The following is a 16,518-nucleotide window of genomic DNA, read 5'->3' as shown; positions in this document are numbered from 1 at the left end:
CAGCAACAATTATGATTGAAAGAAAAGGGGGGGGGGGGGAGGGCTCTGCTGCTGCTGCACAATTTTTTTACAAAGTGCCCATATGGAAGGTAACACCTAATTAGCATTCGATGTAATAATAACGGCAGAAGTGTGATGTCAGCCCTAACTTACAATAATGTGATAAGTAGATCACCTGCTGAAACTCTATAACCTGCCCCTTTGTGCTTTCATTTCAGTGCAAAAACAAAGACAACTGACAGTTATATGTGCAAATCGGGTGTCCCCTTTTCTACTGGCTTTATGTCGCAACACTGTGAGTTACAGTGTAGGGGTACAGATGCAGAAGACTAAACAGAATTGCAGACAGCCAGGGAAACCCACCTTGCAGAGGGAGATGTCAGCCACCACAGTGTACTCAGAAAAGGTACTGGTGCCCATAAAGTGGTAGACATTCTTTCCTTGGCATGTAAAGCGTGTTGTGCCATCAGGCATAAGACCACGGCCCTGAGTTGTTCTGGAGAAACAAAATGGAACAAGGAGAAAGAAAAAACAAAACATTGTGAGCAAAAACTTCAAAAGAATTGCTTTTTTTCTAAACCTGGAAAGTAGGAACATGCTCAAGAAAGGGATCTCAGTAGTACTCAGTGTTTCGCATTAACACTTACTGATATCAAGAAACAAAGGCAAAAAGACAAAAAATGCTTAGAGGTTCCAGGATACAGACAGACCAGCCCACAGATTAAGATTAGGATTAAGTATGATTAAGCCGTCTGCAGATCCCTTTCAAGATACGGTGCGAGTGACCGTGCAAAGTATGCATTTGTTGGTGGAGTCCAAGGTGCCCCCTCTCGCTCCTGCGCTGCCTCCCCACTTTCCTCCATATATGGCGTGTGAAATTGAGCCACGATCATCAGTTCTCCTTGTGCCCAGTCGTGAAATGCACAGTTGCTGCCAGAGCACAACGCCGCCCCCCTGCCTCCCATCCACCCATGGACTTTTGCATGACAATAGACGGCGTGTTTGCTCTCCGGTCTCTCCTCCATGCGCCAAATTGAGTTACGATCATTGACTTCCCTCACGTTTTCACTTGCACATACAGCATACGATGCGTGACGACGGTGTTATTGCCCTTGGACTTTATATGAAACACCACGGCAATGACGAAAATGCGCTTGGAGTGTCCATATAGTTGCTATCACAATAAAAGTACTGGCACTTATGTTTGCAACTCCTCTAGCTTGGGACTGAGAAGACTGCATGTTACACTGGTTCACCACCAACAAGCTCTCACATGCACAACAGATAGAAATTCATAACAGCTTATACTATAGTTAAGTGCAAGAGCCAGAACAATGTTTTTCACAGATACAAAGGCAGAAACTAAATTTTCCTCACAAGCCACGTTTACAACAACATTGTTAACGCACCGAATTTTGGAACACAAGTTCGTCTTGGGGTGCTTGCAGAACTTGCACTCTTTGCACTGGGGAATGTACAGTGGAATAACATGATCTCCTGGAAAGTACAAGGCACAAATTTATGGTGAAATAATTAGATAATTGAATAAGGCAATTAGAAAGAAGGGCAAACTCAAGTTCTTTACTTACACCAGCCACCCTGTTAGGCATGAAATGTAAACTGTGTTAGTCGTTGTAAGAGTGCACATAAAATGGTTTTCAAAATATTGTCAAGCTGCCTTGTTTTGAACAGCAATACATACCAGCACTTTGGATTCTCCAGTAAACAGAGTTCAATATGCCATACAAAAGCAAGGCATCCAGAGAAAAACAATTTCCAGTAGTGCACTAGCCCACAAACAGTAACATTTTCGCAGAAATGGAATGGAATCTTTTATTTCCCTCTCCTATGCAAAGTAGCAAGTCAGCAGCTATATGCACACCAGCAAAAATATCTGCTTTCCAATAAAGAGCCTCTCTCTCCTTCAGAAATGAGCAACACACACAAGCACATGTTTCTACTCATGACAAAATTATCAAAGTTCTCTACAACAAATTAGGCACCTTCATTAGACTAAAGAGGCACTAAAGTGACTTTCAATTTAATATGCAGGTTACTGTAAATGCCATCGTATGGATCATTGATGTGCCATTCTGCGGGAGTCAAGAGCTTGTCGGAACCTTCGCATCCTGATGCGGCTATACACCTTGCATGTTAAAGCTTCATGTCTGGCAAGCGAACCCGTGGCTCAAGTGTTTGGGAGAGAAGAATTTTCTGTCAAGGGCTGTGAGCGAGAAGTGGATCCGCTACCCAGTACCACCGAGCAATCACATGAAATCCCGCCAACCTTGCACAACTCTCTTTGATCCCGAGCAGATGGGGCCACGCGAAAGTCTCCACAATGTTGCAAGTTCAATACCCAGCCAAAGAGGCTAAGTTTCGATGGGGGCAAAATGCACAAACAGTTGAGTACTTATATGTAGGACCACCAGAACTCCTGGAGGGTAAAATTCATTTGCAGCCCTTTTCTAAGGTTTCAAGGAATTAAGCCCCATAATTTTAAATTTTACCACCGCTTAGCCCCCTTTTTCTCTGCACAGGGGTAATCATTTGCCTTTTTCTGTGGCAGACGTCATGGTCGTCCATCGCCCAGACAGGAAGTTGACAAGAGGTTGGAAACCCCACTTTATCTAGTATGTTCTAGCTGGCCAAGCTAGAAAGTGTTACACACCAAGCTGGCCTGCATAAATGCTCTCCTTGCATACATGTTATCATGCACCGTTTTCTTATGCTCAAACCAGATGCGGCTGCCACATACCTGTACAGTAACCATGGTGTGCTGAGCCCTACCACTGTTGGTACCACCCTAGAGAAATTTTTGAAACGCAGAAAAAGAGGATACGGTGACCCCATCAATACTGGTGTAAGCGGCTGTGAGCCACAAGTTTCGATGCAGTATATGACAATGCAGGCATGTGTTTAAATGATGCATTCATATTTTTGCTGACTGTGCTGAAAGTCAATGCAATTGTGATTCATTCGATTTTTGATAGAAAGTATACTCATGTCAAATTAACATCTATGATATTTCAAGACAAATACAACAACGAAAAAGTTGCTGCAACAGTCCTCTCAAGTAGCATGCAGACCAAGCTTCACCCAAATGCAGTCTAGACTCCTTTCTATGAAGTCTACTGTGATGTACAACCCTGAGGATAGATATAGCACTCAATTTCACTCCTGGAAGTGCATTCAAAACATTTCAAGGATGCCCGAGCATAGAGAGGCAGGCACAAAAGCCTGCATAGATAAACGCTACAATGAAATGGCTTGTGAGCTGGCAACTTCCTTGGCATAAAGAAACAACACTCAATCTACAATGCTGTCCTCCCACGTGCACTTGGCAGAAATTTCACTCAAGAAAAGAGCCACGTGCTAAGTGATTCACATATATCATCTCTTTGTCAGCTACATTTTAGGTGAAGCTAACTAGCTTAAGTCAATGTAATCAAGTGTAGCCAAGTCAAAGGCATCAGGTGGCTTCAGTAGCACCTACTGTAAGGTACCACCAGCACCATACTCATGACTAGCTTTACAATATTTCATTGGGAACTTGGAAAATATAAACAGGTTTTTCAATGCATGGTTTTGAGAAACATACACTTACTGAGCTTCAAACCCACGACACATGGTCTAGGGAGTCAGAATTTAAATTTTTGGGTGCGAACAAATGAAGCATAAGTTCCTCGTTAATGTCCCTTTAAAGGACCCTAAAGACAAATATTAAATCAAGCTAAAGTGATAAAGTAATGCTCGAGAACATCTACGGCATCAATATTATCCAGAACAAAGCTTTAGTAATGGAGACATTGAGGTAAATGTAGGGTGCAATTTGAGACTGCATGGGGACATTCAAGTACTAGCCCGATGAAATAGTGACTCTTCATTATAATTCTGTCACTACAGTCCAACCCATTTATAAAACAATATTCAAGTGCCAAGAAAATCCCATTGCTATAACCAATAATTGTTACACAGTAAAACCTCGTTAAACCGTACCCACTTAAACAGTACTTTAGTTTTAAAAGTAGTAAAGTCAAATCCCCGACTCAGTGGCCATTGACCATAATGTGTTTTTTATCCGCATAAACTGTACCAGCTTATTGCGTACGTATCAGTTAACACATAATGTTTCCACTTTTCGTCGCGCAATCACGGCGGTGCGTCGTCTACATCGGGCGGCCCGGCAGAACAACAAGCCTAAGAGATCAGCACAACGGCCTCAAAGCGCCTTGTGCATTTGCATGTGAAGCCACATCAACATCAACATCATTTCGGCACCGTGCTAAAAAGCATTGTGGCGTCGTGGCGTTGTGCATGCAAAAACTTGCGTCATGCCGAAACTCAAATAAAAAGACGCCAGGTGCTTAGCATAGAAGAAAAATTAGACATTGTTCATGCTATCGAACACGACACGAAAAGTCGGCACTGGCACGCGACATGGGTCTACTGTTGACTAAGGTGTGTGGCATTTGGAATGCGAAGAAGTTGCTCGGCAGCACTGCTGCGACCGCGAAGAGATGTCAGCTACGAGGTTCGACTTTTCGGCATCGTTGCCTCTGTTGTTACCAAAGTATCGCCTAGCGACAGTACGGGCGATTCAGGCCTGACAGTGGCAGAAGCTGTGCGTTACGTCAGCCTCATCAATGCAATAATTGCGACGAGAACAGCACCCCGCAATGGAAAAGTGCCCCACGACTTCTGCAATGCTACGGCGCCTGTGCACGGAGAATATGCAACGCCAACGAGGTATCTTTCATGCGAGTGTTTGCCGAGAAGAGGGGGCCGGCTGAAAAGCTGGCTCACAGCGTCGACAAGTTTGAGGCCGCTGTCGTCGCTTCTAGGCAGCTGCGGCATCAAACGAAAATAACACGTTTGTCGCACAAAGTAAATAAATACTGCATATTTTTTCCCCTTTTATAGCACTCTTTCCAATTTCCGTTTTTGACAGGTAAGTGGGCGATCTCATGCTATTTCGGTTAAGCAGTACTACCGTTTGGTACGTACTTTTTCCGAGCTGTGGCCAACTACGGTTTAACGAGGTTTCACTGTACAGTGAACTCTCACTTGAGAACTTCAAGGGGCTCAAGGAAATAGTTCACTTAACTGAAAGTTCACTAAACTGAATATTGACTAGAATCTGAACAGCACAGGGCACAGCAGACATCGAGTCAAAAATGTGAAATGCAATTTATGGCATTAAGTAAATCAATATATATGAAGTGCGTAACAGTTACGTTGCTGCCTATGTCATTTTCAAAAAAAAAAAATCAATTTTCATTTGCACTGGTGCTCTTAAAGCACAAGAAGTAACAAAGCTGTCTGAGTATCTATGTTTTTGTGCACTTACTCTGGCACAGCTTGTTGCTGAGACACAAAGTCTCACAACTTATCAAGGTATCCTACAGCCTCGGCTAGAGTTACAGGATTTGAATCTGCCTCGTCACACTCTTCTCTTTGGCACAAGCTCTGGAAGTAATTTCCATATCTGATAGTTCAGCACAGGTAACGAGTTCACTGTCACACTGCACATAGTCTTCAAACGAAGTGTTGCTGTCGACCTCCAGCTGGTGGAAGACCTCTGTCCACATCCCGGGGTTGATCACCTCATTGCGCTGTTCCCCTTGCTCGCTTTCACCGCACAGGGAGAAAATTGTTCACCTTCACTGTACAGGATTTATGCCAGCAGTTTCTCATTTTAGCAGGTGTTACTGTTACGCCACCAGAGGGGTGATTTGGGGGTGGCGAGCATCGGCTACGCCAGTGCTGCAGAGCGCAAAACTTCGTTGAACTGATTTCAAAAACGAGCCCGGGGCCACTGATCAAGTTTGTTCAACTGAAATAATCGCTATTCAAAAATTTGTTTAACTGAAAGATTTTTGTAGAGAATACATAGGAAAACTGCCAGGAATTTTCTAAAAGTTTGTTATCCCGAAATATTCATTAAACCAATGTCTGTACAACTGAGTTTACTGTACCAACTAGATTGCACGAAAAAAGCAGAGGGTAAAAACATTCAAACATCTTAATTAGAAGTACAGTCGAACCTATAGGAATACTCATTTCAACAATACTCAGATATAAGAGGGAGCGGCAGCTGCACTGTGAACTATTGTGTGTGTTATATGGTAAATTAACTGCTTCTTACAATGTTCCCATGCCACGTTATCAGCTATAACAATTAAATCTGGCTACTCGGTGTCTACACCAAAAAGATCAGGAACGTGAAATCCAGGAAAAGAAAAAGAATGTGAGCTGCTTCACAACACCTGCCTTTGTGCTGCACATCCTGCATGGCACACCTTTGTCACACCTCTCCCATTTCCCTTCCACCCCTCCCACATTTGCGAGAGGGTGGAAGGGAGGTGGATGAGGGGTGAGCAAGGCCAGCGATGCAGTGCAATGAAGGCATGCTGTGCATGATGCACGACACAAGGGGGAGTGTGTCGAAATGGCTCATGTTTTCTTTTTTGGGGCTATGTGATGAAGGCATGCAATGTGGGGGGGTACAAATCACAAATGCAGGTGTGGCGAAGTGGCTCAATTTTTTTTGTCCCAAGGATTTTGCATTATTATACTTTCGGTAGAAGCATTGTCGTAAGCGCTTTATTTTACCATAGAACACATACAAAAGTTTACGGTGAATCGGATGCTCATTGTAACATCTGACATTGTTAAAACCAGTATCATTATAAGTAGTTTCTACTGCAGTACTCAACCACTCAAAATAAAAAGATCATTGCATTGCATTTTAAGACGGAAAAAAAAATGCTACTTGTCTACTTCAATTCAATTGACCACTTGCAGAAGTCGGAGCGCCACCTAGCGCGAAAAACGCGAAGCGTGCGCCTCGCCGCTTGGTTGGAAAACAACCGGGCTCCAGCCATGCTTTCGCAACGTGGCATCGAGTGACGACGTTGTGTTCACGGAGCTTCTGTCACGTTTTGTGAAAGCGTCGACGCTCTTTGGTAGTTGCGCATGACCTGCTTTAAATATGATTGAAGAAGACTGCATTCCCTTGCCTTTTTTGCAAACTGGATGGACGACTGACTTTTCGGAGTGCCGCATAACGAGCGGCGATGCGTGGCGTTATCTGCACGCCAACACTTCGTCCGTTCGGCAGGCACACCGCGGATGGGCCTTAAAAGAAGAAGGTTACGTTAACAACATCAAAGTTAACGTGAACACCGCGGACCCTGCACTTGGCCTCATACGAGCTACGTGCACGCCGTCCATGAAGTCGGGCGTCTACGTGGTTACGGCGTGGTTCGCAAAAGCCACTGGCGACATTGCCGGAGCGCACTGCGAATGTGTGGCCGGGTGAGTACTTTCTGCCTCTAGCATTCCCGAACTTTTACTTATTGCATGGAACAGTAGATGTACTCGTACAATTATTCGTCTCGTGCTGTTTCGCCAAACTGCGGTGTTGTATACTTGTAGTTTACGGAACCGTATCCCAAATAAATGCATGCGCTATATGCACGCGGCAAGTTATTCAGGGTGTTTTGCGAGCGCATACGAGCGCAGTCTCAAAGCATACGCCAACCTCTTTTATACGTTATATTAGCTTAAATATGGGCAGCGCGTGCGTCCGCGAGCTAGTGCACTCCGGCTCACTCGCGCATGCTAATATCAAGGCAGATAGTTGGGCGAGTTGATTCGAAGTCATGGTGGAAGAGAGCGCAACTTAACTGACACGTACAGAAGAAAAAAGATGAGCGCCGACTCGCAAATGGAAATTTATTGGAAACGAATGATGAAATCTACATAAAAGTACATAAACTGGCCGGCCTTCTGTTTGCGTCGTTTTTCACATTGCACTCAATCATACTCGCATATTCTTAGATTGGCACAGTGCTTAAATCTTGTTTCAGAAATGTGAATGCATTGACGAGCGCGAAGAAAAACTGCATTCTTTATATTTTGCAGCCTCAGCGAGACCTGTCAGCACGTCGCTGGCCTTCTGCTCAGCGTTGCTGAACTGGGGGATAAGGACATGGAAATCGCCTGCACGGACCAACCATGCAAGTGGATTGTTCCCGCAGAAGGTGTGGCACAGGTGTACCAATATTGGCACCTATTTAAAATCGCTCCTTTACGTTAGCATTTCGGCGTCTCAAACATGCAGTTTTGTACTGGATATTTACAAAACAATCCATGTGTAGGAAGAAAACAAGTGAAAGGCAGAGTAGGTCCACCAGGTTACGTGCCTGGTTGGCTACCCTGCACTTCATGTGTAAGCTGTGTTTAAGCAAACTCAAGAACAAGACATACTTTCACTGCGCACACAATAACTTTATTCGAATGCTCAGTGTACATACAGTTTTGTAGGTTGACCCCACCAAAATTAGTTCCAATCCAGCACCGATAACTGCCATGCGAAATAAGCATGCGACGTGTGGTCTAAAAGCTCTAAACAAGCAACATCAAGACACAGTGCTGATAGAGCGGCAACAAAAACGTTATTACACACACACCAATGAACTTGGGAGCAAAATGCAAGTGTAGTCGTTCCTTTATTTTTTTTGTTTTTCGGCCTTCTCTGTATGCAGAATTGCAAGGTACACAATCACTTTATATCACTAGTCATGCTGCAATATTTCAGTTCTTCCTTTATATTTTCATAGGGTTAAAGTGTCGGCATTGAATACAATTAATGACCTGTTTTCTTTCAGTTTATGCAGTGCATGCCACAGATTACATCCGACCTTATCTTGCATCCATTTTTCAGATGCTAAGCAACCTTATAAGATTTAGCATTTTCTTATAATGGATGCCTCATTGGTGATTACATATTTCATGATTAGGATTGTGGAGGTAGTAAGAATGTTGGTCAGTAAGTTTGAGGGTGTAACAGCCACTACTTCCTGCCTATTGAGAGGTCAGAGGAAAGTAGTTGAAGTATCCCAAGAATGCCAACTGTATCATTATATTGAGTGCTCAGCTAGGTTCGGCGTAACTGCAACAGGATGTCATGTGGGCCTTCCCATGTTCTGTGTATTAGGTTTGAAAAAGTTCAAGTATGTGGCACTACTGAGCCACAATTTCTTTTTACTGTATTGCAGCCAAGAAGCCTGCGCCCAGGCTGCCTTTGGTGGAAATCTCCTTCCAGAAGTACAAAGTCAACAGACCACTGCATCAAAAACGAAAGCGGCGATACAACCCATGTGGCCACCTGTCGCCCCCTACCGAAAATCAAGTGCAGCGTTTGGAGGAAAGCCTCTCGGAATGCTGCCCTAGCCTCCAAGTGGTACGCTACATGGGGCAACCGGCACAACAGCACGTACCTGAGCCATCGGCTGAGTTAATTGGGGATGAAGAAGACTTGTGGAGCGACAGAGTGCAAGAGCTAGTCAATGCACACATGTCATCTTTAAAGCCCATAGAAAAGGATGAACGTGAAAGAATACGTGCAGATACCATAGGGCAAGCAGATAATAAAAACTGGCATGTTGCCCGACTTGGGCGGCTCACAGCGTCCCTATTTAAGCGGGTGTGCCGTTGTGTAAAACCAGAGAGTTTGCTCAAGACCCTGCTCTATCCAAGCGAAAGGGCAGCGTCTACTGAAGCAATGGTGTATGGAAGAGTTCATGAGAAGGATGCCGTTGGGGCATATGCGCTCCTCCTCAGGAGCCTAGACAGGCAGGTCACACTGCAGGAAACAGGCCTGCATATTTACAGTGCTCATCCACTGCTGGCTGCATCACCAGACAGAGTTGTGACAGTGGATGGAGAGGAAGGCATTCTAGAAGTGAAGTGCCCGTTCTCTAAACAGGGACAGAGTATGGAGGAAGCCTGCAAAGACAAAAAATTCTGCTGTAGGCTAGAAGACGGTGAGGCAGTATTAAAAACGGACCATGAATATTATTTTCAAATCCAAGGACAGCTGGCCATCACAGGTCACAATTGGTGTGACTTCGTTGTCTGGTTTGGGCCCAATAAGATCCACGTTCAGCGAATACACAACAACAAAGTGTTCTGGGAGACCGAAATGCTCCCCAGCCTGCTTCACTTTATGAGGCATGCCCTCATACCAGAGATCCTCACAAGGCGCGTGAAGCGGCTGAACAAGCTCTACACAAAGGGACAATATGTATCTCACAAGAAGCTGCTGAACGGGTTTTTTGTGTGTGACCACCACGGTAGCCTGAAGATGACTATCAGGAGGATAGTAGATAAAAAAGGCATACTGGATGCACATGCAATGTTGTGACGCCTAAACAGCTGAATCTGCATATTGTATGTTGTGTTCATGTCGTGAGTTGGACAGTGCTTCTACATAGAGTGGGCTTTGTTAGGATTGGCGTCTGACACCACGTGGCGAGAGGAATTTCATCCGACCAGGCTACATCGAAATGAGGCGTGGCTTCTCCTGCAATGGTTAACGTCCTGCACCTCGCGCACAAAGAACTTTCTCTCACTGGACCTTTTACTAGGCCTCGTCGAAATGAAGCGCGACTTTCTAATTCGTCATGATCGGTTTGAGTGTGCCTGTCTGCCAGAAGCCCTGCAGTGTACAGCCTCTTGTGTGTGTGTTCCTCGAATTGGACCTAGAGAACTTCCACGAACCCGCAAAGCGCAGAAGAGGCGGACAGGCGTCTACGATTCCGGGAGGCAGGATGACTTTTTCCTTCAGCAGGCTCGGTATAGCCAGAGGAGGAGGGGCCCTCTTCCTGTGCGTGTCACGTGACATCGACGGAAGCAAGATCCCGCCCACGATTGTGGAGAGGCTATTTAAGAGGGGATGCGGGGCTAAAATACCGATTTTCAGAAAAAAAGTGTTTTAAAGCTTGAGTTGTTTTGGATTGCTGGTTTAATGAAGAATATTCTCACCAGGTTTGGTTGTTATCGGAGAAGTAGAAAAGAAGAAAATGAATTTTTTTCACGAAGCGGTGGGGCGCATTTGCCGTCGAAGGCGCCTGTGAACGCTCTTTTCAAGACGCGGCCGCGGTGCGGGCAAAAAACCGAACGTGAAGTGAATGCCTGTGATAGAAAGTTTGTTTTTCGCGCTGTTTAGTGACGGAATACTTTCCATCGAGACTATGCAAGGCAACTATCGAAGAACTAAAAAAGAAAGGCATATTACTGGCCGCAGAAACCGAAACAGGAGCTCGGATTGGCGGAAATGTACCACGTGACCACCCAATGCTGTTTTCGCGCCATTTGGAGTCGTTCCTGCTTTGGTTGCGCTCGACACTTGCTATGTGTTGCTATATCTTCCTTCTGTGAGCTTATTGCGATCATCGGGTGGCCGGTGGTGTGACCCGAAGATGCCCGCAACGAAGGCTTCGACACGGAAAAGCTTTGGGAAGCGAAAACGCACGACGAAAGCGAGAGGCCTAAACAGCACTGGGCGACCGCCAGCAAGTGAGCGTCTGCCTGTGCGTTCGCCAAGCCCAAGCCTGCTGCCGGCGGCTGATGCGAACCCTACAAGCTCCGATGGTGGTTCGTCACCTATGGAAATGTCTACTGGTTCTGCTGATGGTGGTGAGTGCCAATTGACGACATTTGAAAGGAAGGTCGCGCTACTTTGCCAGGGTCCTGCCGACGAAAGCGAGGAAACGCCGGAGCCCAGCGGCTACCGTTTTGTAAAAGTTACAGCCATCAAGGCGGTGGTAACATCGCTTCTGTGCCCGCATTGTCACGGACAGTCGTTGGACTTGGAAGAAATCGGTGCGGGTGTGAATCTGGAGTTTGTCGTGATGTGTAGATGGTGTGGTGAAGTCAAGAAGGCCGCACATGCTCCACCTGTGAAGTCCAGTCGGCAGCCTGAGCTTTCATTGCGCCTCGTGGTTGCAAGCCGTAACTGCAGCATGAACTACAAAACCATGGCAAACGTTTTTGCGGGTATGGACGCGCCAATGCCCATGCACCACAAAACATACCAGACAGTAGCGGAGAACGTGCACAGAGCCGCTATGGAAGCTGCGTCTGATGTCATGCGCGAAGCCGGAGCCGCTGTGAGGGCAATCAACTCCGTTGCTGGCTCCACTCAACTTTTGGACGTGTGTGTAAGTTATGACGGAACTTGGCATAAACGCGGCCACACCTCACACTTTGGGCTCAGCAATGCTATCGAGCTGGAAACTGGGTTGGTGCTGGATTTTGCTGTGCAATGCAACTATTGCCATGGCTGCAACTATGGTCCCAAAGAAGGTGAGGATGGACATCAAGATTGGAAAAAAGCACACAGTGAGGTCTGCCAGAAGAACTTCAGTGGATCGTCGAATGCCATGGAAGTTGAAGCTGCAGACATAATATTCAGTCGCTCTAAGGAGCTTCACAACATCCAATACACCACAGTGCTCTGTGATGGCGACAGCAAATCATTCCTGCATGTCTCCAGCCTGCAGCTGTATGATAAAGAGATTGTGAAGGAAGACTGCATAAATCATGTCGCAAAACGGGTTTATGCTGGAATTGAAAAACTAAAGAAAACGACGAAAGGTCTAGGAGGCAAGGGGAAGCTGACGCAAAGCGTGGTAAAAAAACTCACTGCTTACTATGCATCTGCCCTGAAAGAAAATGCTCCAGATGTGACAAAAATGCAACGAGGAGTATTTGCGACACTTTTTCATTCCTACTCGACGGACGAAGTCCCACGACATGACGCTTGTCCACATGGTGAGGACTCATGGTGCCACTACAATCGGCACAAAGCCCTAGTTGAAGCTGGTAAGCCATCAGTGCCAAGACCCCATCGTCCAGCTTTCAGCAGAGACGTTGCCAAAGAGCTTGTGCCTCTCTACAACCGGCTTAGTAAGCCAGAGCTCCTTGCACGATGCTCAAGAATGCAGACACAGAATGCAAACAAGTCTTTTAATGCGCTAGTGTGGAAGAAGTGCCCGAAGACCCAATTCGCATCCCTGAGAACCGTGGAGACTGCAGCAGCCTTGGCTGTACTAGAATTTAATGAGGGTGCACGTGGCATCAAGAGAGTATTTGACAAGCTGGAACTAGAACATGGAGTCCAGACGATGAAGCACGTCCAACAAGCAACCCATCAAAGCATTGCCCGAGCGAAGGCAAGGGCGATGGACAGCTCTAAAGTTGAGAAAAAGAAAAGGCTTGAAGCAATTGCCACAGAACAGCGTCGCGTTGAAGATGAGGGCCCGACCTATGGAGCAGGGCACTTTGATTAATTTTTTTTTACCACAAAATAAAATAGCATGTTCTCAAACCTTTGAACTCATTTTTCTGAGTTTGCACTTTTTGGGGAAACAAAACCATTAGGAAAACAATCATTTCTAAACTACATTGCCAAAAGATGCTTTCAAGGTGGTTTCTAGACTGGAATTTTCTCAGGAACAAGATAAGATACTTTTTAGGGTGCTAAATAGTTTCTAACAGAAAATATTTTGAGATGTCTGACATGTAATGACAACAAAAAAATTGAACTTTGTTTTTAGATTGACATTTTTACAGAAATTGCATAAAAAGCATGCGAGCGGTCTTATCTTGCACTATGAACCATCTAGAAGATATCTAATTACAAACAGTTGATATATCTCCATTATTTTTGAAATGATAGTTTTCCTAAGCTGAGACACATGATTGCTGAATATGAGAGCTATAACTAGCGCATTGAAACTTTGAATATATTCTAATGAGCAGATTATAAACAGTTGCTGAAAATTTGATAAAAATTGATGCAGTAGTTCAAAAGTTGACTCTTGAGCCTAGCATCCCCCCTTAAGAGGCACCGAAATGTACTTTTGATCACTTCATGCTCTTCTCATTTTCTTTCATCTACCTTTGAATAAACCGTGGAAGTTTCGCACTAGAAAATCTTCTTGCCCTTGCTTGGTCACCATGGTCTACCGGATGCCTGCAGCCCGCCGACAATGCCACGCTACCCAATAAGTAACGTCGGTCGAGCTTCGATAGGCAGGCGCCACTACTACTCGGCAGCAGTACGATACGCTACCCTAGAGTATGCAACAGCTTCCATAGCCATTGCCTATATTGTAGAATAAACTGTTTTTCTCTCTCCTACTCCTGGCCTTACTCATCCCTGTGACTGGAAGGATCCTAGGCTTCAATGCTATCTTAAGCCGCCACAATTGACACCATTTACAGTGAAGGAAGGTGCACATGACAATTTATTTTGTCCTAAAGGATCCCAGCTGGGAACATAATCTAAGAAGAGCACTATCTCACTAATTTATACAATCACAACAATGCATAAAAGGAATTCTAATGTAGATCTATAAAGGGTTAAAATCTGTAACAAATATATTTCATTAATGAAGCAAACAGGAATGCAATAACAATAGCTTCAATTATGAAAACCAATAGAAGTACAGCATTTCATGCGAACAACAAGCAAAGAAAAAATGATATTTGTAAACAAAAAAATCCATATGGGGACGCTCCATTCTCAAGAGTGTGTAGTGAAACTCTGGAACTATTAAAGGATTACATTCAGTGACAATTGATTCTGGTTGTACATTCTATTATGCTATAGTATTGGACAAAAAATTCTGTAGTCGAAGACATTCCACTAGCCTGGAGACCATGCTACATACTATTAATGCCCCAAGGTGTCCTAACAAAGCACTAACAAGGGTACAGAACTACCTAAAGCAAAATGCAGAAATTATGCTATTAAAAGTCAGGAGTGCAGGGAGTAACAGAAACAAAATTACCACTGGTCTGAGCCGCAACACTTGACACCACCATTTACAGTGAAGGAAGATGCACATGAAAATTTATTTTACCCTAAAGGATCCCGGCTGGGGTATTACATAAGCTGGGAACATAATCTAAGAAGAGCACTATCTCACTAATTTATACAATCACAACAATGCATAAAAGGAATTCTAATGTAGATCTACAAAGGGTTAAAATCTGTATCAAATATATTTCATTAATGCAGCAAACAGGAATGCGATAACAGTATCTTCAATTATGAAAACCAATAGAAGTACAGCAATTCATGCGAACAACAAGCAAAGAAAAAATCATATTTGTAAACAAAAAAATCCATATGGGGACGCTCCATTCTCAAGAGTGTGTAGTGAAACTCTGGAACTATTAAAGGATTACATTCAGTGACAATTGATTCTGGTTGTACATTCTATTATGCTATAGTATTGGACAAAAAATTCTGTAGTCAAGACATTCCACTAGCCTGGAGACTATGCTACATACTATTAATGCAAGGTGTGCTAACAAAGCGCTAATAACGAGCACAGAGAGCTACCTAAAGTAAAATGCAGAAATTATGCTATTAAAAGGTACGAACACAGGCAGTAACACAAACAAAATGACCACTGGTCAGTGAGCAAGTAACACTTTTTTTTACATTCTCAAGAAATATTGCTTTTTTTAAAGCCTCCAATAATCAGCACTCCGAGGAAGCAATGTTCACCATCAACAACCTTGTATGTGCACGCTTGGGGAAAACACAGAACAGCCTTTTCAAGTGCTGGCGTCAATAGAACCATAACCGCAGCCATCACTACAGCTGCCGCGAAATATGGCAATAATTTTGCCTACGAGAACTGCAGACATGCATACATGGCCCTCAAGGTACATTTTACGGGGCCTCCTACTTTCTACACAACTACTCTAGCACCAACTAGCAGTTCCTACAGTAACCCTTCATCATACCAGAACTCATGCATACTATCAAGAAGCTTGCAAGCAAGACCACAGCAGTTTGGAACTGCACCACCATCGAAATACGAGGGCAAACAAGAACGTCTTCACGGCTTTTTGAGAATTCACAAAACCACAACCTCACACTGACTCAAATCGAGACAGCTTTCCCCATACGTGGGCTGCATTTTCCGATGGATTTCAAGGGGCATTCGTTTCTTGCTCTATAGAAAATGAACTGCATTTTGTTGCTTGTACGCCTTGGACATAAGCACAACCACAATACTCAACAAATGACAGCAGATCCGTGCCAGTCCAAGGAAGGTTCACAGCTGAGAATGGCAACAGTACAGTACAGTACAGCGAAATTCCGCCCTTACCTATATGGTAGGCCATTCAAAGTCGTCAGCGACCATCACGCGTTGTGTTGGCTAGCTAACTTAAAGGACCCTTCAGGACAGCTGGCGAGGTGGAGCCTCAGACTGCAAGAATATGACGTCATAGTAATCTACAAGTCTGGACGAGAACACTCAGACGCTGACTGCCTATCACGCGCCCCCATCGATCCCCCGCCGGAAGACGATGCCTTCCACGGAATAATAAGCGCAGAAGACTTCACTAAACAGCAACGAGCAGACCAGGAGCTAAAAGGCCTCGTTGAGTATTTGGAAGGGAACACTGACGTAGTACCTAGGGCATTTAAGCGCGGATTGTATTCGTTCATATTCCAAAACAACCTGCTCGTAAAGAACTTCTCACCAGTCCGTGCCAGCTACCTTGTTGTTGTTCCGTCAGCGCTGCGTTCAGAAGTACTGTACGCCCTACATGACGATCCAACCGCTGGGCACCTCGGATTCTCCCGAACGCTGTCGAGGATACAGGAAAGGTATTACTGGCTGCGTCTGATCGCTGACG

The 16,518-nt window shown here is 44.8% G+C and overlaps 1 protein-coding gene across 2 annotated transcripts in view; it reads right to left on the bottom strand.

Moving 5' to 3' along the window:
• Fdh (alcohol dehydrogenase class-3 Fdh) overlaps positions 1-16,518 on the bottom strand; it is an 89,950-nt gene that overhangs the window by 35,691 nt on the left and 37,741 nt on the right. For both annotated transcript variants that reach the window (XM_065437850.2, XM_065437845.2), the window contains exons 4-5: positions 1,410-1,497; positions 364-496 (exon numbers count right to left, since the gene is read on the bottom strand). In XM_065437850.2, the coding sequence (XP_065293922.1) occupies positions 364-496; positions 1,410-1,497 (221 nt within the window). The remainder of the gene's footprint in view (positions 1-363; positions 497-1,409; positions 1,498-16,518) is intronic.

This window comes from Dermacentor albipictus, chromosome 1 (genome assembly GCF_038994185.2).
Source record: "Dermacentor albipictus isolate Rhodes 1998 colony chromosome 1, USDA_Dalb.pri_finalv2, whole genome shotgun sequence".
In the NCBI taxonomy this organism is placed as follows: Eukaryota; Metazoa; Arthropoda; class Arachnida; order Ixodida; family Ixodidae; genus Dermacentor; species Dermacentor albipictus.
The sequence above is the reverse complement of the archived record's forward strand: the minus strand, read 5'-3'. Positions and strand labels throughout refer to the sequence as shown.